Below are 25,716 nucleotides of genomic sequence, written 5' to 3' on the forward strand. Positions count from 1 at the left end.
TTAGAAAAATTTCCTCTAGTCGCCGACTAAATTTGAAACCAAGTCTTTCTTCGTGCAGTCGCACTAAGCTACACGGGCTCTGCCTGGGAAGCCATGAGTTAAATTTTTGATTGAAGGAACGAGACGTTCGTTAGACAGGTAATATTTCAGTACTAGAAACATTACTACCACCCTTCGAAACCTCATATTTCTGGTAGGGGTGAGAACTCATTTGGGCTGAGCAAAGGCTGAAAGTTGAATGGGTCATCTAATAAATACTCCTAAATGATATCATGAAAAGCGATCCAAGCAAAAATCCAAACACGTGGAATTTATAATTTGCTTTGTCTTAATCTGACACCAGCCGAGCGTTGATCCATTAGTTTGTCTAGGCTATGGTATTGTTACTCAATAAAGACCGAGTACCAATGTAACCTTTGGTTTGGCGCAGTATGACCTTTGCCGAACTTGTGCCAATATACCATTAAATAAAGACAATTTTGCAGTCTGACTGGCGGTCCTTGAACAATTATCTTTTATTATTTTATTTTAATTGTTACATTAATTAGCTTTTATTTCTTATACTGACAACATTTTAAAATAAACTTTATAATAAGGGGAGAAGAAAAAAAAAAGCTGCGACCCATCTAAGATTAATTCCCTACGAATTTGTAAATGAATGTGCTAAGCTTAATTTGGAACTTGACATTGTTTCTCTAAGATGTTAAAATTCTAACATTACAAAAGAAAACCAAACCGTAAACAAATTTTGCCTTTCATGTTGCATCCACTGTCCAGTAAAAATGATAAAAGACGAAAAAAAAAAAACACTTGCTGACCTGTAGCTTTTTCAACTGCCCCCCCTCCCCCCTAGTGCGACAATTACCTATGAATACCGATATAACATACCATCGCTATTTCGAGTTGCCATGTTTAAAAATTATGAACGCAGAGAACATAATTACAACCTACATGATTACCTCAATAACCCTTGAAATCAATAATATGTTTGCTAGCTAAACAATTACTGAATGCTGCAATACAAGCGAGTGTGCAACATCGCCCCGACCCTCCCTGCAGAAAATTAGCAGTTTATTCATTTGGTAGGTTCTTCTGGCTGACGCTTGGAGGAATGAAAAGATTTTTTTTTTGGGAGGGGGGGGGGAATAAAACGCTGCTATTAACTCCGTAGATCGAGTAACTCACCTTCTAATGGATAGCTCTGTAAAGGTTTCTTTGCCTCTTAGATGGAATTCAAATTCAGGGCTTTCCCTCGAGAAGGCAAATATCGTGAGTACGCTGCGGACGCAGGGACAAGACGGAACGGAGCACGAGAGATCGAAAAGTATGACCTTTACGGATGCATGCTCTAAGGCTGGATAATTAAGGTTAAAAATTATTCGAAGGACGAACTGTTATTTTCTAAACGGCGTGATCAATTAATTTCAAAGTACTGCATTTGTATGGGTGCGCGCGTGCGCCAATGCTACTTGATATTCTCATCATATTCTGAAAAACTTATTAATTTGATTCAGAATTCTACTTTGGATAACGATGCTTAAACATTAATGAAGTATAGATGACTCCACATTATTAAATATCCCTTTTTTTCTGTTCTTTTCATTCTAAATCAAAAATAAGGGACCCCATTACAAAGTAGAAGGCTCCCTGGGATATCTGCTATTCCAAACACGTATTCGTTATGGTGTATACTTCCGCCGTATCGATAATCTGCTTAACTTTTGTGTTTCCACCCTTAATGTTTTTTTTTTTTTTTTTGACTGCTTATTGGAGCATATGTAATAACAAACAAAATGCTGTTCAAAAGGTTAGTAAACACAGAAGGAATAACATAATAAAATAAAAACTGAATTAACGGTGTTGCCTTCACAACACTGTTATTCAAGAAGTGTAATTCTATCTCATCATAAAAGCAGAACATGATCCGCCCATTGTGCACTGACCTCTCATCCTCCGAGACCAGCGGAAGCGAGGAAATCATGCTGATAATATTTTTTATTCAAATTGCTGTTTTGCGAAGTTTTTTACTGTTAAAGTCATTTTTGACGTTCTCCAAAGAAAAATAGTGAATTTAATTTATTTATGATTCCTTCCGATGTGCCAGAATTCATAAATAGTCATAATTATAAGATACAGAAATAAGCAAGCAGTTCCAACTGAAATAAATATTACGCAATATCCTTACGATTCATATAAGTTGGATTTGTGGATATACAAACTATGGCATCATGCTATTGTGATTAAAAATGGACAGAACGGCGAACAAGAATACAACACTATTACAATGCTTCGAAATAAGCAATACAAGTCAAAAGTGAAACTGCCACGTTTAGGAAAGTGAAATCAGAATTTTTAATACGCAGATTTATTAGCAAATAATTGGAATGAGAAATCCTCATTGTCGTTGCTATAGCAACGAACAGATTGTAGGCACTGTCATGAGGATACAATTAAACAAATCGGCAACACGCGTTAAAAGTTGTTTTCAGGCAGCTTATTGAACTCTTTTGATGTTGCAAGGTGCACGCACATTGTTATCAGTAATGTGCAATTTAACTTTTACATTTGCGACTTAAATGAACAAAGTATTCATTCAAGTCGCCATTTTTCAGGATATATAATGGAAATAAAAATGGAGCTCTACTGTAAAAAAAAAAAAAAAAAAAAAAAAAAATCTAGTTTTTTGTTGTTATCGGTTTATTTTATATTTTATTGCTCAAAGAAGAATCTAAAAAAGCTCTTTTATTATTATTATTTTTTTTATGGCTAACGCCAGCCGCTCAGCTAAATTTTAGCCTGGAGCAGCTGCGGTAGTAATAATTAGGCCCATCTTTAGATATACGGAAGTTATGAGTAGCGAGGAGTTGGCAGACCTGTTTTTTTTTATTTATTTAATTTAATTTATTTTTTTAAATATAATAGTATATGTAAAACTTGAATGCATAATTATCTTTCTTTGCTATCTAAATTCAGAGTGCTTCATATTTTGGTTCAACACAAGCTTAGGTTACGTCTGTTAATTTGCAAAGTTAATGGAATTAATAATTTCTGTATTTACCCAGTGATATCCCCAGAGATTCATTACGAAGGCAGGCCCTAATGAACGTGCAGGATTCATAGATGCACCACTTGCTGGAAGCTACAGGGAAGAACAAGAGAGAGAATACGATTATTTTCATTGGCAATAAATAAATAACTAGAATTATCAACTTAATAGTACCAAAAGAAAGAAAAATATTAAATCCGTATTAATATTATACATAAATTTGTATTGAATAATTTATCCTATATGGTTTTAGACACAAACAATGACACTGGCCAACAAAAAAAAAATTTTTTTTCCTGCTGATTATGATCTGGCACTTGTTTTTTTTACTAATTTGGGTGCGCTGATTTCATATATCAAATCCATTTTTCTCTATCACGTCAGCTTTTTCCTCTATGGCATTTTCTTTTTGCTAATTTGTAAGCTTTTAATAGTTTTAAGGAGGCAGTACTATTTAGAGGATCAAAAAAAAAATCGATTTTTTAATATTATTTTCTGAAAGTATGTACTTTTAAAAATCTGTTCCTAACTTTTTATCAAGAAATTCGAAAAATTCCCGAAGATATAGCCTATTATTCAAAGCGGTGCGCAGATCAGAATCGGAGCGCTCACCACTCTCGCTTGTTAGTAAACGAATAAATGCGTAAGAACCTGCAACGGCAAGTACTGGCGCTTTGAATGCGAGAGAGGCCGATAACCGACCTAATACATTTAGGTGACGAAAAGTGGGCGATGACAACTGCCTAAAACAGACCCAAAAATCATCAAATCTATGAACGAAATTGAGAAAGAGATCTGGACTTCATTTACGATGGTTGCGAATAATTTTCTTGGAAACAAAAAAGCGTGCAATTACAAGGATCTAGTGGAAATAGTGCTTGAAAATTTCCAGCGCCTAGGTTGCAACATGAGCATAAAGCTTCATTTCCTATACAGTCATCTTGATAGATTTCCAGAGAATTTAGGTGCTGTAAGCGATGAACAAGGCGAAAGATTTCATCAAGACTTAAAAACTATGGAAGATCGGTACCAAGGAAGATGGGATTCTCACATGATGGCCGACTACTGTTGGAGTATTCAAAGGGAATGCCAAAACAGAACACACAGCAGAAATTGCTACAAACAAAAATTTATTCCCTGAAACTCGTGTAAGTAAAATTATTTTTTTATAAATATTCTTGTAATTTTTAATGAATATTGTTAAGTAGTTATGTATCTAATTATCGGCCTCTCTCGCATTCAAAGCGCCAGTACGAGCCGTTGCAGGTTCTTACGCATTTATTCGTTTACTAACAAGCGAGAGCGGTGAGCGCTCAGATTCTGATCTGCGCACCGCTTTGAATAATAGGCTATATCTTCGGGAATTTTTCGAATTTCTTGATAAAAAGTTAGGAACAGATTTTTGAAAGTACATACTTTCAGAAAATAATATTAAAAAATCGATTTTTTTTGATTCCTCTAAATAGTACTGCCTCCTTAAAACTATGAAAAACTTACAAATTAGCAAAAAGAAAATGCCATAGAGGAAAAACCTGAGGTGATAGAGAAAAATGGGTTTGATATTTGAAATCAGCGCACCCAAATTAGTAAAAAACGAGTCTCATATAAAAGTCAGCAAAAATTGTGTTGGACTGTGTAATCGATAGTAATTTATGCTTCGGTGTAATGCATTCGTTCATACTGTAATAGTGAAGCAGTGCATTTAAGTACGCTATCAATTCCCTAACAACCTACCTGTCATAATAACGCCCCTTAATGTTCGCCAACAAGAGGAACATTGAATAGCTGCTCTCATGTCGCACCGATCAGATAACTGAATCATGCGTTCTGTGCAAGAGATGACGCAGTATTCCAGCGCCCTCAAATTAACAATGCTAGCATTTAACCATTGCAGTTAATTTGAAAATGGCATCTTGCTGTCAAATATCGGTACGAAACTAAGCCGTTTCTCAGCCGGAATTCGATGATACACAAGATGTGCGAGCTGGTAAGTATTCGCAGTCTGCCTTGCGTAATATGGTTGTTATTGACTAGCGACTCAGGTTACTTTGGTAATGCACGACTACTGTTTCGTGTTATACACTACTTTTTTAATTAAGTAACCTGGTAAGATATAAATTTCTCAGACTAAATGCAGTGTTGAATGTCAAACCTCAACATACGGTTGTTTCCTGAATCGTAAATGTGAATTTAATTACTGTTCGCTGTAAAGTTGTATCATTTCTGAAAAATCAAAGCAGTTTAATACTTTGTCAGTTGGAAGGAGTAGGGGGAGAAGCAGACCACTTTATTATTATTATTTTTTTTTTTTAGAGGGAAGATAAACTTCTTCAGAGAAGAAGTGTCCCCTGCGTTTTTGAACTAGATTACTAAGGTAGTTTGGTGCGATTTTAATGCTTCAACTTCTTTTGACAGTTCAACATTACTTACATTTATGCCAGAAGATTCTCTGATGGTTCAACGTTCGTCCGGAAGCCGAATTATATTAATATTAGTCTTTAATGGCTTGTATTATTTTAGCGGCGTGTTGCGTCCCATTATTCACGCAAAAATTCAATCAGTTTATTTACTTGTATACATCGGACTAGAGGAAAACACACACACACAAAAAAAACTTCGATATCGCCGAAACATCTTGCTAACTCAATGTGCTGTAACCAGATAATTTGCATATCACACATCACTGGGCAGCACAATAAAAGCATCAGCTTAGAGAGATCGTCCATCAATCTATTACGAACAACTTGGGAGGATGTAATGACATAACAGGAACAGGCGATACTTGGTGACCTTACAGAAATATCAGTGAGAAAAAAGAAACTGCAAGAATGCGGAGTAAAAAAAGACAAAGATGAATGACAGGACAGTGACGTCGTAGGGAAACTCGCTCCAAACGATGAGTTATGACCATCGATTTCAAAAAGAGGTTGAGAAGTGTCTTGTTCCTACGCGAACATATGAACGGATTATTCAGCTGCGTGTGTGTGTGTGTACGCGTCTGTTTGGAGATCACTCATCTTTCAAGTAACAGAAAACAGCACTTAAGTCATGTGAACAAATTTTGGAACTGACCAACTGGGAGGAGATCACGTGGCTGAACGAAACAGTGGAGACCGAAAAAAGGATTATTATTTAGTTAGCGTGACCTTTTTTTAAAACAGAGCATTTTCTTCTTTATTTCTCACCTGTACCTTTTTTTTTGAGTACATGAAATTTAGAGGGCACGTACTTGCCTCTTCTCCCTACATTTACTTGTTGGTTCCTAATCTGGAGTTTAATCTGCTTTCCCAAAGTGATCCACTCAGTTTCCTCACTGCACAGTTCACCTTAAGTGGATCCAAAGGATGAAAAATCTCCAATATTCTAAAACTGTTAATTTCATAAACACTACTGGAGTGTGGCTAATTATAGTTCATCATCGATGTTTACACTAGCAACTAATTGCCGGTAAAGAATGGGGTTGCTATTCTTAGAAAGCGCAAAGAAAGATGGAACTGTTAATTAAGGCCGGCTGAGAGTTGACTTGTACTTTATTAATGTGGGACAGGTTTTCAAATACTTTTTTTTTTAATTTTTTTTTTTTAATGCTAGTAAAGCTGATGCGCGAAGTAAAGCAGTAAATTAGGTCCAGGGAAGCCCTTGTAGGCTCTGCAGCCAAACTAATAACATCACCCAGTTGTTTCCTGTTTCAATTTACGTTCCACTCAAAAGATGTAATTAATGTCAGTAAAGAACGGGCTCTCGGAGGCTGATAAGCCATGAATGTCAAAGTAGAGGGCAGCACCATATTTAATAGTTGACCTCGCGCCACCTTTTAGCTCCAATAAAACTAATCTAAGAATTACTTACTACTTACTAAGCAGAACACCGTGTGTTCCTTTTCTGAAGCGTCTTAAGAACTTGATTACACGAAAAGAGCAATTCTTACCGAGATTTACTTTAAAGAAATGTCAAGAGAGCGTTCTTTTCATGGTTTTTCAAAGAAAGTCTTCAAGGCATGGCGTTTGTTCGTTGTGTAGGAGTTAACACTGTTATCCTCCGAAGAGTGTCTACGTTCCTTGACAAAACTGAGTTATCTTGTCTCATAAGGAGGTAGCGGACTTTTCCTTCCGGAAACTCGTGTTTTTCATCCGGCAAAACGGGTTGTAATTCCAGCCAGATCAGTCAACAAAATTATCCAAAGGAAAAGCTAAGCTCGCCGTGGTTCCAGAAACCTTCAGTAATAGATTAATTTCCCAGTGAGACATCGCCACTTTGCTTATTGCGTGTGTGGGGGTTAAATTTCTCGATGTGGGAGAGTTTTGGGATCGATAGACCTGAATCCATCAATGCATATGGGAGAAGTATCAAAAAATAAAATCCTATAGAAATGTGAGAGCGAGTTATACGATCACCAGTGCACGTTAGATGAGTCAACTTTTTTTCAGAATCTGGAAACCCTGCTCTAGAGACCAAACATGATAATTTATTTCATGTCACTTTAGGCCTCCAATAAGAGGGGGTATCACAGCAAGCAATGAGATTCACTCCAGCTTAAAGATATGCGAAACATCCAACCCCACAGAGTTGGGATTTACTCACAGCTCGTTGGTGGAAAGCGTGAACACTGATAGTCCATTCGGCCAAACTGGGCCTGCACATTAAACGGGATGAAGACCAAGAGAATTCCTTGTAATTCCAGATCACTTAAAATATATAGTGGAACGAGTAGAAAAAGAAAGTAATGAGGAATGGCTTGTGGTATCAGGAAAGAGGCACAAATTCTGTCTTTAGAATACTAAGACGAAACAAGTGCCTTCTTTATTATCGTACGTTTTCTGATATGTAGAATAAATGTCGTTATTCTACTTTCTTTTCACAATTTCTCTCTCGCTAATTATATTTAAAGATAATTTTCATTACCCAGTACGAATTCTACCCTGCTTGATTAAGTTGGTTGGAAATGAACCATTTCAAGCCTTCCTTTCGGTTTCTGGATTAAATCTTAGCCCATCAATAGTACTAAAACGGTCCAATTTTCCAAATCCTTCAATTAATAAGATGTGGTTTTATCAGAAAGGTTAAAAAAAAAAAGGGGTGGGTCATATTAATATCTTCATCATCATCAGTAGTCCTAACAGGCACTTAAGTGCCCACGATCTTTTCAAGTATTATTGGCAACCATAACTCGAGGATAAAGTGGTTAGTCCTATGTCTGTAGATGCGTGTGTTCACGGGGCCGGTTTGCCTGAAGAAGAAAAAAAAAAAAAAAAACTCCTTCCGTATGAGATCGGCTAACTCACCTTTCATTGAACGAGACCAGATCAAGGTTCCTCGCGTCACTGACGGGAATTGCACCCAGGTCTTTCCCACCAAAGCGCTTAGTCTATACCTATTGAGATACGGAAGCTCGACTAATGTCTTAATTATAGAAAACTATCCTGGCAATACTATTCGATATATAAAAACTAATTGGTCATTATAGATAGTGAAAAAAAAAAAAACAAACAACAACAAAAAAAAACAAGTTTAGTCATATAATAACATTTAGTCTTAGAGCAACCCTGAACACGCGCTATCGGTTAAAGATAATTTTGTTGCGCGATTTCATTCAGCAAAATACAAAAAATATGAGAAAAAAAATGCTGTTTTGTACATGTTGGAATCTTGTTCTGTCTGGGTGTTTCTGATTTTTATACGATGAGGTAAATGCTCTTTTGGACTACATTCATTGAAATCTGTGTTTATCCATAAGTCACCTTATTTAGTTAATTTAATACGTCGTTGTTGCTCGTGTCGGTGACATTTGGTTGAAAAAACTCTGGATTCGAATTATATTCATTCATCCAAGACAGCATAGTTTTGCTTTATTAAAATTTGAGTTTTTATCCCCCCCCCCCACACACACAAAAAAAAAAAACGACAAACCGGCTGGAGAACACATGCAGTTTATAGAATTAATACTGCGTAACTCGTGACCTGCAGTCCTATCTTCTGTGATATTAAACTAGTAACATTTTGACTCAATATTATATTAACATTGAGATGTTAATATCATTGCACGCGTTGTTTTAAAATTTACAACAAGACCAGTGCCCGGTACGAATACTGTCGCGTCTGAGAAAGAATAACCTCTCTTTTGCTGTTTTAAGGCCTAGAAAATCTTCATGAGTTAGGTGACTCTAAACGTGGCCACCCGGTGGCTAGTTCTACAAGCAACGACACCTATTTGTTCCCTCTAACTGCCTGACATCGCTAGATTCCATTTTACCGCTCATATATTTATGAAGTGAAAATTAGCCCAAATTAAATCCATCGCGAATGCCTTTAGAATTGCTTGAATTCCTTTTACTGCCATATATTTACCCTAACAGTATTATCGCAGTAATTTACTCCAACAGAAATGAAGGCATTAAAGCCCACATAATTATAGTAGGCATCACGTTTGCTTTAAATTCCTGATTTTTTTTTTTTTTTTTTAAATAAAACTCTTCCATTACTTGATAATAGCATACTTCGGCTTTATATACCAGCTTATATATACGTTTCTATCGCCAATGCAACAGACACTCACTCACTCCAGCGTCTGAGCTGATGTTCATTTTGTGTGTTTCGGAAAGACACCTCATGTCAATGAGATTGTAGTAAGAAAGATCATAAAAACATCTGGAGTATGTCCATAATTCCAGTTTTTCTGAAAGCTTTGGGCCAAACTATTTTATTTCAGTGATGTGCAGTATAAAAGAGACATCGAGATCGAAATACAAGTCCTCCTATTGAATTCTTATTCCTTTATCAGCTTACTCTGCTGAGTTTCGACGGAGAAACAGAAAACTTTTCACATCAGGGAATGCTCGTCAGGGTATCGAGTGACACGCAGTCTAGTTTCAATAGTCCGATCGCAACGCTCCGACGGCTTCTCATTGCGCCTTACACAATCTGTCAACGAAGCTGCAAATGGCTGGTCGCTTCTCTTGTCAGGTAAAAACTGTTTGTAGGCACAGAACTCCGCCACTTTTTTTTTTTTTCTTTCGGAAAACTTCCGATAGTTGGAGCTCTTCGTAATATCATTCAACATCTCCTGTGAGCCAGTAATATTGTCCAGTTAGCATTTTTAAATTTAACAGTATGTGAAGATTTTTTTCCGAGGGAAGCTCGAGTATTTAATTCCTCATTTTAGAAAAATTGACCGCAGAACATAATATTAGTCAGAGTTAGGAACACAAGATGGCGTTGTCCGCCGTATTTTGGTCACCTGGCTCAAATTCACTGAATTGTTGCAATGTGAAAGCCGAATACCGAGTATTATTGCAAAAAAAAGTCTCTTGACAGAATAAAAAATACATTAATTCATTTTAGTAGAATATGTAATTAAGTTTTATCACGTTGAATATGACAGGCGCTAATGAGTTACAGGGAGACAGCATTGCGCAAATTCGAATGTTTTTATTATTATTATTTAGTTGAACGTTTTCTTTGGTGAATTAAAATGTGTTAATTGGTTTGAAGTTATCAAATAATTAATGCCAGGTTTAATTTTCAGCCCTAATTCTATCTCAATAATAAACTTGGCTTCATAATGAAACCTGCGAAACAGGCCTCACGGGTTTAAACTTAATTCTAAAATTTTCTCTTCTGAAAGAATTTGTTTCAATTATTATGCGAGCTTCAATTATGTTGCCAACAAGTTTTGGTTAAAGGCATTAAAACAACTTCGCAACTTTTAATTAAGGAAAATTAATTGTACTTATATCGGGGTTAGCGTATTTATAATATTCAAAATCCTTTTCACTATCTCTGCTGTTTAGCCAGAAATATTTTGAGATTAATAGATGCGTACGTGAGAATGAAAACTTGCTTCTCAAAAATTCAGCTCATGTGAAGAAAGGGGGCGCTGTTTGTTCTCGCTGACTGTGAAGCAATTTGCTTTTAGTGTGAAATATTGCACATGGCTAAAATTTTATTGGTATCGTTAACTCGGGTTGCTGGTCAGGCATTTAAAGTCGAGTGTAGGAGAGAAATAGTACTCTGGCTGTGAAGGGATTTCTTCAGTTGTTAAAGGAGTAGTTTTTTTCCTTGGTAATAAAACAAATATTGTGAGATTAAAGGTCAGATTATGTTTGTTTACCAAGAATTAGATCCGAGTCGCATTTTATCTCTCTTGGCTATAACAAAAAAACTTTTTTTCTTTGTTCTCACCTTTTTCAGGATGTTGGACGCAACTAACACGTGATGTATCGCTCTAACTTCGAAAGAGAGAGAAGAGAAATAGCTTTTTTTTTTTTACTACGTTTTTCTGTAACACTGACGAACCTAGTGAAAAATCTATAATTATTTTCCAATAAGATCCGGTAATGATTGTCAAATCCGAAAGTATTTCAGTTAACTGGATATTACCAGCATTGCAATCTCTCAAGTGCAACTGAGCTTTGATTTTGCTCTCATTTATTTTATTAATAAATAATTGCTTATCATAACAAGGTGGGCTTTATTACGAGCATTATTGGAATCTCCTTCTGGAATTTCTTATAGCGAAAGAATGCCCTAATGTATAAAAAAGCTCACTAATAAATCTTCCTTGACAGTTATTTCCCCATTTGAGTCTGAAGTGATGTTATCGACAATGAAAGACTTGCATTCAACGTGTTGCTCCAATATTTCTTTCGTTTTTTCCAAGAGTGATTGTAATCACTTGGTCTGTCAGAGATTCAAGGAATTCTTTCATATCTGAATCGATCTGCTTCGTTTATGGGGTGTGCCGAAAAATCACCGAAAGACAATTCGACGAAAATTAAACTAATAGGCGTTTCATCGGACAAAGTTCACAGGGAAAAAAAACGAGGAGTAATTTGGCAAAGCTCTTTTTTTTTCCAAGCTACGACGGGTACATGTACCCGTCGTAGCTTGAAAAAAATTCTTTGCGATGAATGCGCATCGCAAAGAATCCAATTGATGAAAAAAAGCATTTTATTACTTCAGCTTTGAGACAGTGGCAAGTATCGTACTCTATGTTTCTTTAGAGGCCTCTACAGATCAATTGGAATCGACGGTGCTTTGGTTGGAAAGACCTATGTTCGAATCCCACTTATAATATGAAGAACTGTCATATTTTTTTTTTTGTTCTTTCCCTTGTCATCTGAAGATGAGTCAGCTGATCTCAGAGGTGGCATTTTTTTCCCGTCCTAGAAAATAGGATTTTTTTTTTCATCACACAAAACAGGCAAATTGGTCAGAAGAACACACGCAATTTACAGGTATAACAAATTGGCTTCATATACTTTGTTGCTTTTGTCATAATTCCAAATGATCACAACCGTGTTCTTTATTTTGTTCCTAGGTTGTCACAATTACTATTTTATTTTTGCAAATTCTCGCTACTTTAATTAGCCTTTCTTTAACGGAGAGGAGGAAGGAGCGAGGAGAGGTAGAATAATGTCACTTTGACAAAAGGTGGTATCGTTGAAACAGTTAAGATCACTTAGTATGAAAAACTAAGAGTCGAACCTTACTGCGGTGCTTGCGAATTGCCTTGTGTAAAAACGAATTTCTTATCCAACTCAGATATTTTTCCATTAATTAATGTAAATTTATATTCGGGAAGGCTCATATATGCAATACTCACCCCCATCAGAGAACATGAGAGATAGGAGATTCCCACGGCAACCGCGTCACTTCCTAGTGACTTCCTGTTTGAGTCCCTGGTTGCAAACACGGTAAACACCACAATAAATGTGAGCACGAATTCGACTCCAAAAGTTTGCCAATAGCCTAAGGCATCATGGGCCACACTGCTACCAAGAGTTCCTTGATGGCCGGGTATGGTGACTCTGAAATGAAAGTAAACACCGCGTTAGGATACGTTTAAAGGAAATGTTTAAAAGTATTTTCTTTTATATTATATTATATATATTTTTGTCTGATTGAAGTACTGAAATTCAAAAAGGCATCAAAGGAAAACTTACAATAGCCAACTGCACAGGTGCTCTCGCTTTTTGTCGCACACAAAAATTTGTCAGGGCATTTAATACCCGGACAAATCTGAAACTTGTTGAGTTGTCTTTATTAGTTTAGTTTCCAGTTTAGTAGATTAGTTTCCATTCTTCACAGCCACTCAAATACTTCCTTGTTTTATCTTTTGTTTCGTTTATATATATTGGCAGACAAGATATTTGCCTTTTACGTAACTTGGCTCGAGGAAACTCAGTGCATCCTGATCCTTTTGACTGATACATGATTAAGTCATCGAAAATGGAGAATACACTAATGATAATGATTTACGATAAAGAGCCAATTTTTTCGGCGGCGTAAATTAAGTTAAGGGGATATGATAGTAGAGGTATATGTAAGTTTGGTTCACTTAAACCTTGGTATTCCAGGTCTGCCTACTCACTGATGAGACCTCAATAAAGGTCGAAACCGGTCCGGGTAGTGACCTCTCCTCATAATGTAAAACAGTAATACATCTCCTAGGAGCTGCGTTTTACATTATGAGAAAATATTAAGGATAGTGACGGAGCTTGCTCCACCTTTGATACGAGTTGCCCTAGTGTACTACCCAGGTGATGACTTACGCTTGGACTCGCCGATAGTTCTTCGGCATGAAACTCTTAGATTTCGATCTCCGAGTTTCGTATCCGGCTTTAAAATAATGAGGGATTTATTAACCCCTTAACTTGATAATGATTTACCTTTTTTTATGTAATGTTTCATATTTCTTTATGCACATAAAGATGCCATAGACTGTCAACCTTGGTTATGCTGAATCACTTGTGGATGTCTATCCACAAAATCCGTTATGAGTGAAGTTCTTCGTGCTGATATAGGTGAAATTATATTTGAAAATTAAAGTGATATTAACTTCCAATTTATTAGAAGCTTATATAAATGACAGTACTAATAATATTGTCATATGTATACTCTGCAGGCTTTCACTGGTGAAATCCACACTTTTTTTTAAAGAGATTTGTTTGTTGTGTCAGAACTGAAAGCTGAAGTTCTCCATAAACTCTTGGAGAAGAGCTAACTGATCTTTAGACATTTCATTAGTTTTTTTCCTTTAAAGCTAAAGAGGCATTTTAATTGTGATGGTTATATTTGACCTCCCATGACGAATCGCTGTTTAATGCGACTGCATTAAACACTAACATCGCAACAGTTTGCGAGTATTGAATTCCGCCTGGACACATAGGCAAACGTCGGTGGTCGTTATACGAGATTGCGTGCGTGAGTTTCTGGATTCATTGCTTAGGCCGACTTCCAAATTCAAGTTCCTTCATATCTTTCCTCTTTTGTAATATGTACAGCCTGGATTATAACTGTATTACAATTAATTTATTCTGTTTCGCGTTTTAGTTTACAATAAATATCCGCATTGCAATATTATCACCGAATATGTCAATGGACGGCGTATGGATACCACAGAATGCCATCCATGTAATATGTAGACTGCTCGAAATCAGGATCTATCTGTAACCAGAAATTTCGAAAATCTTTTTGCATTTGTGAAGTGACATTGTGTCACATTATCCCAAACTGCTCTTCACCTTCTCTAAGAGTATGATAAATCTTTAGGATAACGTCTTCAGTTGAAAGTTATCTTTCAAGTTTTTTATCATACCTCTTGCCCCACTGATGAACGAACACACATGCACACAAATAATAAGCAGTAAACAGTAAGTTATAAGAATTACCTGAATTTGGAAAAGTCGGTTACCCATTACATTTGAGATTTTATAAAACGGCAGGAAATTTAAATCAACTTCACCATTCCTTATTAAAGAAGACGAAATGTCTGTATTCTGCAGCCAAAAGGTATACTAAACTCGGACAAAGTTTTTCAAGTTATTGGGAGTTTGCACTGAGATTAATTATTAATCTAATTATCACAGGAGCTGCGCATTTTCAATCAGAGGTTAATTCTGGTCTGATACCTCGGGGTTATCCCATAAGCAAACAGAGAAAGTAATTGTGTGCCGTTAGTGTGCTACGAACATGCCATTATCGAATACTTAATACCACGCGACACGTTCATGTTGTGTAACGTTTTAAAACTTTCGTATAAGTCAAGATCTCTACTTCAGTTCGAAGTAAAGAAGACCATTAAAGATCTCAAAGTTCTCAATATTTGTCAGCTAGTGTAGTCCAGTTAAATACGGACGGGCAGACACACACGTTGAATTGTAGTTATTATAGTATCATAAACATCGTGTTACAGGGCATGGTAGTCAATTGATCTTAATCAGTTAGTTCTATCATTCACCAAATGGCAGTCTCATTTTGGAGATTTTCGGAACAAGACGTTTGTGGCATGACCTACGACCACTAGCGAATCTGAACGTCAGGAATTCATGCTTGCCTTGGGTACGATATCTGTGGAGCGTTTCCGGGATCTTGGAGAGTGGATGTCCTTGCGCACCAAAGCTGTTTTGAAAACTCGCGGTGATCCACTACGCTAATGGATCATCGTGAGTATCTCGAAGGTGCTGGTATGTGCGTGTATTCAGTGTAAATTGGAGAAAATGGAGGTCATTTAATAACTGTTGATGCTAAGAAATAATATGTTGCGTGATAGGATTTAAAAAGGTCAGGATAGTAGACCTGAAATTTAAAATCATTGTTCAGATAAATAGTAAGAACATTCTCTTTAGGATATTCTTACTGTTCTTTAGTAAGCTGCTCTTGAGTTAGAATCTGTTTGTTATTTAAACTGTCGGTATTTAAACAGATTAGGTACAAAGTCTGTAGCTGGTGAAACAATAAATAGATAAAAAGTTAGGCAAAAAAACCTGAAGCAGACCGTTAATGTTGCCGTACCCTTTGAACCATGCCCAAGTCATCGGATAAATAAATTATTTCTCCTTTCCAGTAATAGGCCTAGTGGCCTGTTACGGTCCCTTCCCATATTTTCAAAGGCCATCCTATATTCCTTCTCTCTTGAGGTCGATATCTCTGTACAAATAAATTAAAATTCTTAATTATGGCAACGTTGTCATCTCATATTTTCCTGATGCGTTTGGCTCGGTGGGCTGTCCTGTTATAAAGAGGCTGAAACATTGTACTGGATTTTGCGTCATTAATTGCCCTACAGTATGGTATAATTATCCTTCAACACTCGAGAGAGAAAAGTAAGATCCGTTGATATCAAAGTATTAATGAACAACAAGTATACCGTCATTATACACTGATCTCGTTGGCCTTCGTTCTTTCTGCAGTAATTCAATCCAAAGTATTCTAGTATTTGTAAAATAAATGTATTTTGTTGATATATAAAAAGCGAATAAGTGGCATATTTTTGTCACTGATCTTTGACACTCGTAAACATTCTGGTATGTTGTTCGGGTTCATCTCAGAAAAAAAAAAAAGCATTAAAATAACGGGGGGAAAACTCCCTAATTGATGTAATAAAACAAAGCTTTGATTTCACTCGGAACAGCAGTTTGATGCCTTCGAAGAACGCAAAAAGTTGAAGATAATGATACTTAACGGTGACTTGCGTCTGACCCTACTCTTGTTCTTCCAGATAAACAGATAACCAACTTGTTACCGACGCCTTGACCAAAAGCCCTAGATGAAGAAGTGGAATTTGAGGTTAAGGAGGACCACATCAGTCATGTTGAAGTACTTGCTAGTAAACAGTAATGTAGCATCGGGAATTATCTCAAGTGATAAAAGGGATATCGTTTCTCTTAGATGTCTGCGAAATACAGCAGTAATGACGCTATTTTTTTAATAATAATAAAAGACAGTACTTAAGTAAAACATTTATGTAACCTCCTTTTTATATAATAGCATTACATTGATCTTTCATTTCAGTTTTCTGCGGTCAAAATTATTGGAAATAAAAATGAAAAAAAAAAAAAAAAAAAAAAAGGTTGGAGAAAAGTGGAATAAGATCCGGTTGTTGGAGTGCATGTGTGTGTGGGGGTGAATGGAGGGGGAAAGTCCTCGGAATTTAAAAAAAAAAAATGTTTTCTGCAAATTAAAGTCTGTATTGTATTACGTTTCATATAAATAGTTACGATTACTCCACTGTCATTCACACCAATCGGAAAGAATTTGCTGACGCATTTGTGCCGATTTTAAAGGTCAACAAATGCAATTTAGTGTACATACCAGAGGCGAACGAAACCGTTACGCAAAAACTGAATTAGAATGGAAACCATCAATATGGGCGTTGTTAAGTAAGAACCTTGTAATTAATTATGCTGCTTGTTAAAGTTATTTAAATTTAGCTGCGCAAATGAGCTACCAACTCGTAGTCAATTTGTCAGTATTCGACTTAAGATTATTTCTGAATCTGATTTGCGTTTCATATATTAAATGTCTATAATCATTTAATAATAATATATTAAAACAATGCGAAAAAAGAAAAAATATATTCGACACTGAAAACAGCAAGTGAAGTCTATGGAGCTTTCGTGTCTTAATAGACAGCGGCGTTAGTCCTAACGACAGGTATTCCATTTCCCCCCCCCCCCTAGAAGGATGCATATGAATACGATGTTCTAGGAAAGTCAAGGATGAAGTCGGTAAAAAAAAAAAAAAAAAAACATGCGAAAAGCATGAGTTGAAATGATGATGATGTTACAAAATTTGTGTGATTTGCTGTTCTCTTCTTCGGATGTACTGAGTCTGTACATCCGAAGTCGGATGTACAAAAAAAAAAAAAAAAAAAAAAATCCAAGGGATTTTTTGGGGGGGGGGTTGGATTTTTTTTTTTTTTTCACCAGAAATCTTCCACGATTATACGTGCAGAAATCATGGATTTTATTTAAACAACTAATATAACGTCCGTGGTCCAAAAGTCGACGACCTGAGTCCCCATTCAGGTCATCGACTATTATTTAAGAAAACAGGCTATTTGCTGTGTCAATCAGAAATGTATTTAGTTAATTAACCGAAACTCGAGTTAAACTTATACATTTTAACTTAAAAAATATTGAAAATTAAACCAAAAAAAATGCCACTTATCGTTAATGCAGAGAGTGATGATAATTACAATCTCATCGGTCTTCTCGACTTGACTGATCCTTCAGTTTCCTTTCAGTGCCCTTCAAATTTGATCTTTTATTGCAGCGATGACTAATTATTATTCACCTGATGACTCAGATATATCATTAGCCTATCTAATGGCAGTTACGGTAATGACAGTTTATGTGGCGACACCCCTCAGTAAGATGCAAAAATGGTTTGCCGGTACTGGCTAGAACGTGCGGTCAGATATATTAATGTCAGTTAATGAATGCGTTTGAAGAGTATAATGCAATAAATATAGATAGAAGGTTTTTTTTAAAATTTTTTTTTTAATATTTTTCTTTGATTCCTGTCATTCACGAGAGCTTAGGCAATTCAGGAGCAAAATGTGTTGGGCAAGTGCCGTACTTCGTTCTTACTCGTCCGTTGAAATCTGAATACGAACTCTTATGCTTTGTAAGCTCATTCTGTGTGAGAGCTTTTTAATGCTAATTTTGTGCTTCTGCAGTGGCTCGTTTCCCTTTGTCAGAACCGTTCTTCGTGCTATCTTTCGCGAGTTCGGAGAGTGGAACCTTCATTATCAACCAAAGAGGTATATTGCATTTTTCGTCAATCCCCCTTTTGACGGAATTTTAATACTCCCTGATGACCTCTTCGAGGACAATACGTCCTTAATTTCATCTTTACAATGGCCGTGATCTAATAAAGTGTTCTTAAACGAATCAACTAAACCCTGTCCATCGTGATTCTTTCCCACTATAATAACCGCACATTCCCGTGGCCTAACCGACACGTAGTGCGTCACTCAATTGAAAGAATTCTTACGTTCAAAAATCCCATCCAGGACAGAAGAAATTTGTGTAAATTCAATTTTTTTTCTTTCGTTCTTAAGCAGAACACAACGTGCTTCTAAATAACATCTTGGCTCTCTGGCGCGTGCATTTCGGTAATCCTGTCCATCAGCTGTGGATGAAAGATACGAGAGATAAATGATCTGAAGCATTCCATTTCTGCATTTTCATCTGCACAAATGAATGAAATATTGATGGATTGGTGAACAAGTAAAGCTATCACTGAAGTCTTGTCCTAGGGCAGCACGATACAACATCAGCTTTGCATTGCTACCGCCTTTTCTTTGTCTCCTTGCGCTCACTGCCAATAACTGAGATTAGCATATAGAATGAAGTGTGATGAGTTCCTCTGCTATCATAAAGCGTCTGAATCGTACTTGCTATGGACTAAACCAACCATCTTCGGTGCTTGCCTTCGCTAAAATCCGCCCTTACAGAATATATGGATGTATTTTTTTCCCCCGAGTTGCTGTAAAATTGTATATTGTACTCTTTTCATATGGGTATTCGTTTTACGGATTCTAGATCATGTTGAACCGAAATAATACAATTTCTGTGGAGAGCAGCAAGTATAAACACTAACTGGAAATAAGTTTTGCAACATCTGTTTATATTGAAATATATTGTTATTTATACAGGGTGTCCCAAAATTCACGCAAGATTTAAATTTAGCGCCATTTGTGCGGTAAAGTGTTGCCAACGAGAAAAAAAAGACAGCGTGACAGTTCAGAGTTATTAAAAATGGAGCGCTACACGAAAGAAGACGCATTTTCATTGTTGAGCAATATTTTAAAAATAATGAAGGTTTGGCAGCTACAGTTCGCAATTTTCGTACAAAATATGGTCGGAATAGTGATTTAACTTCGTCAACTGTGAAAAGATTAATTAAAAAATTCAAGGAAACTGGATCAATTAGTGATCTTATACACTCTGGCCGTCCTTCAACAAGTCGTTCAACAGAAAACATCGAAGCAGTTCGTGAGTGTTGCTGAGAATCCAGGAACATCAATTCGGCACCGTGGTCTTGAATTGGGCATTTCGAGAAGCTCTCTACAGCGTATTCTCACGAAAGATTTGCATCTTTATGCTTACAAAGTTCAATTGACTCAAGAACTGAAGCCTACTGACCACACACACACAGCGAAGAGAGTTCGCTGAATGGATTATGGAACAACAAGTGGATGCTTATTTTTCGAACAAAATCATCTTCAGCGATGAGGCTCATTTTCATCTTGATGACTTTGTTAATCGACAAAATTGTCGCATTTGGGGTTCAGAAAATCCACGAGTGATTGTTGAGAAACAAATGCATCCACAACGTGTCACTGTTTGGTGCGGATTTTGGGCTGGAGGCATGATCATCGGCCCATTCTTCTTCGAAAATGCTGCTGGTAAGGCAATAACAGTTAATGGTGCTCGCTATCGCGACATGATAATCCAGTTTTTTGTGCCTAAATTGCAAGATATGGATGTGGACGACATGTGGTTTCAACAAGACGGTGCCACATGCCATACAGCCCGAGAAACAATTCAATTACTGCATGAGTCATTTCCTGGTCGTGTAATTTCCCGTTTTGGTAATCATTGGCCACCCAGATCATGTGACTTAACGCCGTTGGACTTTTTTCTTTGGGGTTTTTTGAAGTCTAAGGTTTATGCCAACAAGCCCACGACCACCCACGCCTTGAAGGAGGAAATTGAGCGCTGTATCAACGAAATTCAGCCACATTTATGCAAAACGGTCATGGAAAATTTCGACAAAAGAGTGCGTATGTGCCAGCAAAGCCGTGGAGGCCATTTACCCGATATGCTATTCCATGCATAACCCTATACTGTATACTTTATGAATCAATAAGAAATTACAATTTTTAATTAAAAACCTGTGTTTTCTATCAAAATTACTTCTTGCGTGAATTTTGGGACACCCTGTATTTCTCCGGTAACAAACGAAAGCCAGTGGGCTTCTATAAGTCGACTGTAGATCTGTATAGCTTCAGAAAACTCGTATGGGCGGTAAATACTTTCGGTGATTCATTATTCGCTTAACAAAGTTCCTTTACTGGATGCGTATGAGGATGCTTGAAAGCCCAAAACAAACAATTTTATCATCGTCCTTCCCGTAAGAAAACGAAATCCCTGTCGTTAACTGCTGACGGCTTGTCAAATATATACTGTATGCCATTCCATTTTGGCAATAACCTGTAATGTTTTTCGTGCGGTGTAATGCATTTCTATAAATGTCAACCGAAACTTGACCCGACACACACACACACACACACAACGACCTTTGCGCACGTATCATAGGGAGAAGTTGTTTCCTCAAGCCAGTATTTGATCACGTGGCACTAACATTGTTTACATGACAAACAGAAGACCCCCCTTCGGTAGCATTACGCAAACGTAAGCTAATACTGTACTTCCGTTTTATTTCGGCTTGTTTTCAGGATCGCGAAAGCCCTCATGCGAAACAATGTTTTGACCAGTTGAGGTAGGAAGAAGAATACAAACTTGTTTTTGTTTTAAATAATTCGTTTTCTTTCCTTGGAAAACAGTACAGCGGAAAGAGTGCATACCAAAGGACGAAACGTATTAAGGCAATGAAATAAAATTTAAGGAACTGGTGTAGAGAATTCAGTATAGTGTTGCTATGTCCGGAGAGAGTGAAATTAGGATACGGGTTTTGTCAATATGTATGCGCCACAGATGATTTTCATCGCCTGATGTGAGGCCTTGCTTATTTTGGAAAAAGGAAGGTCCATGATTATTTCATCCTCAGCCTGTGCCTGTCCGCGGTACGTCATGTGAAATAGGCTAACGAGTGAGATTTGAAAAAAAAAAATAACATTAATAAAAAGGCTTATATATGGATGTTCACTATATGAAGGTAGCCCAAGTATCTGGGAAGATTAGGGAATCGAGACTGAGGTGGTTTGGTCATGTGATGCGGCGAGACAAAAGCTACGTGGGAAGGAGAGTACTGCAGATGAAGCCACCAGGCATAAGTAGTAAGCGGAGACCTAAACAACGGTGGATGGACAGCTTGAGAGGGTACCTTACCTTGGAGTAGAGAACATGGCCTTAGACTGAACTGAATGGAGGAGGTTGATCCGCTCCAGCGAGCTCACCTGAGTGGGAATGAAGCTGAAGAAGAGGAGATGAGTGTTTGCTGCTTGCTTGTTTGAGCCGATTTCAAGTTTGAATTGATCAGTCGCACTGAGGCGTACAATCGATGGCCGTGCATCTAGTAATAGTCCACGAGGATATTTCTCAATAAATAATGCTTAGAAACATCGAATCTTTCTCTTCTTTTTTCCCTCTTTCTCTTCATCAAAACTTCCGGTTTTGAAGAGAAAGAGGCGAAAAAATGGTCTTCCATCTTTATTTTTTCATTCCTGCTCTAATTAAAAGGCAAGTCATTTAAAAAAAATTATAAAATGTCACTGCCACAATTTGTAAGCTTATACACAGCCAACCGCTACTGGCATTGAAATGCAAGTGACAATATGGATTAGAACGTGTGATAATAGCTCTGTGCCAGACCTGATCGACGCAAGAGTTTTCGAGTTTTTCCACGAAAGGGGATGAGGCGAAGGTGACTTAAAGAATCCTTGGGTATCGAGAAAAGGTAAATCATTTTATGCGATTGTTAACTAGAAGTAGGCCCCCGGGTATTACTGAAGTAATTGACTCGATGACTTTATCCATTTCTTGAGGGGGAGGGGATAGGTTCAATAATTGTTCACTTTAAAGTTTTAAGATTTGTCATCATTAGACAAAAAAAAAAAAAAAGAGGAACATTTATTTTGTTAGAAATTTCAGTTCTTGTGAACTGCTTTATTGTGATTTTTTGGGTAAGAATTGGGAATATATCATGAAGCAAATGAAATCTATATAAAGGGGACGAATAAAACATCTTGGAGAAAACACTATACGTATTTAAAAACATTTGCCGATTATATTTTTAATTTATTTTATACAACTTAAAATATAAAAAGAGCAAGAGAACAATACGTAAGAATGGGGCGGGGGGAAGAGACAGCTTGGTTTTTAATTTAGAACTTTTCTTTTATATAAAAAGGACCTCTATTTAACTTCCGGTTTTGATGAAAAGAGAGGGGGGGGGAATTGTCTTCCGTGTCTTAACACGAACTCCACAGAATTTCGTTTAATATCATTTTTAGTTGGAAACTATTTTTCCGCTTAGCTTCAGACGTGGTTCTGAAGGGCGCCCCGTCACTCGATGAAATGCTTTGAAATTACTGGCCTAATACTCTCTCTCTCTCTCTGTTACTTAGAGCCTCAGTTTCTTTGTAAGTTCTATATGTATTCTAATTGGGAACAGCCGCCGTTATTTTATTTGCTATCAAATAGCACTATAAAGGACCTGGAAGAACAAAGACCACCTGCAGCGTAAATTCCATTAGATCTTTCTCGGCACGCCATTTTCACCCTTGGAATCAAGCACAGCATGTTCTAATTGAGTTAAAGGCGCCGAAAAAAAGTTATCGGTAATCTGACCGCGTGCGATGCTCTTACTTATTCTTCTAAGTCGAATACCAGTTAAAATTGTAAGTTAAGACAATTCACATTACGACAGAAGCGGCTGTAATGACGGCATTCCAATGATGTCCATCGAAGAACAACATGATAATGCAACACAATTCAACTTCTTTTACGTTAAATTCCGTAATGTTTAACCAGCATGATGAGGTTGCAAGTTTTGGTTCGTATTTACTGTGGGGTCAAACAGGTTAACTGTCGTGACTGCTCGGGAAAAAAAAAAAAAAAAAAAAAATCGTCATCAACTGATCCCAAGAAATATATCCATTTATATGAATATATTTTATCGCCTTATAAACTAGCCAAGGCACCACCATGCGGACATTCTGTGAATCTTTCATTACAATAATGAAGTGCTAGAACTTGTACAAGCAGAAAATTCCGGACGCTGCGAAAATCAATTAGACGAATCAACGCGGAAGAGTGGCCTAAGGCTGTCACTGATCACGTTTAACAATCCGAATGATTTTGAAAGAACGCTTTAGTTCTCGTTTCATTACTTTCACAATGTCGCAACCATCAAACTCAGAAAAACGTTCCTAACATAAAGTAAGGCAGTGCAATTTACTGGCGACATTTTTATGAAGCAACGAAAAAAAAAAAAAAAAAAAGGAAGATAAAAAAAAAAAAACTTAAACGTTATCCCAACAACGTTACAGGGTCTAATTACGCTCGGAAGAAATTTCTCGCGTTTACGTTGACATTCTGTGCACAATGGAAGCACGCCGAACGACCGTCGTTAATGATCGGTAAAGCTAAAGCTGCACGTGAAGCCAAGTAACTGAACGACCTCTAATAAGTAGACCGGTGACAAGACTAGGCGACATCCTTACTGTGAACTGGTCCACTCTAAAGCTCGTACGTGTTGCGAATTGCTAGTAGTTTCCTCTTCCAAGTCGCTAACGGCTCCACGTGCCTGTAACGAGATCAAAACAATTCCCTACTTTTACTGCTATCGCTATTCACGGGAACTTTCGGGAAGACATAATTAACCAGAGTCTCTTCTGTTGCTTTCATTCTTTTCTACGACCAGAAAACCTCAAGGGAAGGGCGTTTCTCGGTGCCATCAAGAGAAGTAATTATCGGCGAGCACAGCTTTCTAGACTTATCGTTCATCTCATCTGAGTTCGCTGTTATTTTGTAGCCTTTCTTTAGCAGGAATTATATAGTATTGTTCTAAATAATTCCGCTGTGGCTATCGCTGTAAACAGACGACTGCTGCCCTCTTTTGTTTGTATTAAAATAAAATAGAGGGCGCTTATCGAGCAGCAACCTACAAAGTTAGTCAGCATGAAAGCAAACAGTAATATTGCGCAGTTGTTACAAAATGTTTGAAGATGTGGGCAGTTAATTTAAAATAAATTTTCGATCCAACTTCGAAGTATAGCCGAAGCCTGATGGGACTTACTTAACTAATAACTATTCCACGGACTTTATGAGGCTCCCAACTTTGTTCTCAGCCTTAACACTAAAATTCATTTATTTAACAAAACACATCTGATGATCTAAATTTAATACTTAGAGTGTTTGCGTATAGATTTTATTATCTAAATTTCCTTACAACAATAAAAACAACCACTGAGTATATTTATTGCTTGCAGAAGAGTATTTCGAAGATAATATGTTGCACTATGGAATTATTAGAATTTGAAAAATACTGAAAGATGAGTATTGCATAAGTATATTTTTTTAAAATGAGAAGATTCTAATTTGGGAAAGTTAATATAATCCTGTTCTTAAAAGAAATCTAACCAATGTTTCCTGCTTTATCTTCACCACATTCAATAGATCTGACTAAGATGCTCGCTTGTGTGTTTAAAGCTTTCCTGGATATCGGTATAGTTAGCAAGACTCTCTGGGAGATCTAATTCCGTACTAAATGCGCGAGGTATCCGAGATCCCCTACAGGGGGATGAGAATAGCACTCACTATTTTAACTGTAGAAAACACCGCCAAAATCTGTTGGCACTTTCCCCAAAAGATGGTTAGCGTTTCTAAGTACGGTTTTGTTTTTATAAATTTCCAGGTTACTTCTTAATGGAAGTGGATCTATCATTCATGGGCTTTGTACTCAGAGGACTGCTTACGAGAAAGAAAGGGATGGTTAAGCTAAACTTTATTGCAGTCTGCTTATGATAAATCGAATTGTGTTCATCAGGGGAATTGAAATCCGTAGATGATTCCATAAGTAGGGACGCGTATTTGTTTCTGAATTCTGACATATGTTTTAAAGTAGTTTAAAAGCAAATTACACTACCTGGTTTATAGGTGATTCGAATCTTTATATATAAGACGTGATATTGAAGA

The 25,716-nt window shown here is 36.9% G+C and overlaps 1 protein-coding gene across 2 annotated transcripts in view; it reads right to left on the bottom strand.

Moving 5' to 3' along the window:
* LOC150097959 (lens fiber major intrinsic protein-like) overlaps positions 1 to 25,716 on the bottom strand; it is a 162,825-nt gene that overhangs the window by 71,376 nt on the left and 65,733 nt on the right. For both annotated transcript variants that reach the window (XM_090406536.1, XM_090406535.1), the window contains exons 2-3: positions 12,648 to 12,852; positions 3,059 to 3,139 (exon numbers count right to left, since the gene is read on the bottom strand). In XM_090406536.1, coding sequence (XP_090262662.1) covers positions 3,059 to 3,139; positions 12,648 to 12,852 — 286 coding nt within the window. The remainder of the gene's footprint in view (positions 1 to 3,058; positions 3,140 to 12,647; positions 12,853 to 25,716) is intronic.

The sequence above is a fragment of the Typopeltis vanoorti genome, chromosome 16, assembly GCF_054136105.1.
Source record: "Typopeltis vanoorti isolate ZY-2024b chromosome 16, IOZ_Tvanoo_1.0, whole genome shotgun sequence".
NCBI classification, from domain to species: Eukaryota; Metazoa; Arthropoda; class Arachnida; order Uropygi; family Thelyphonidae; genus Typopeltis; species Typopeltis vanoorti.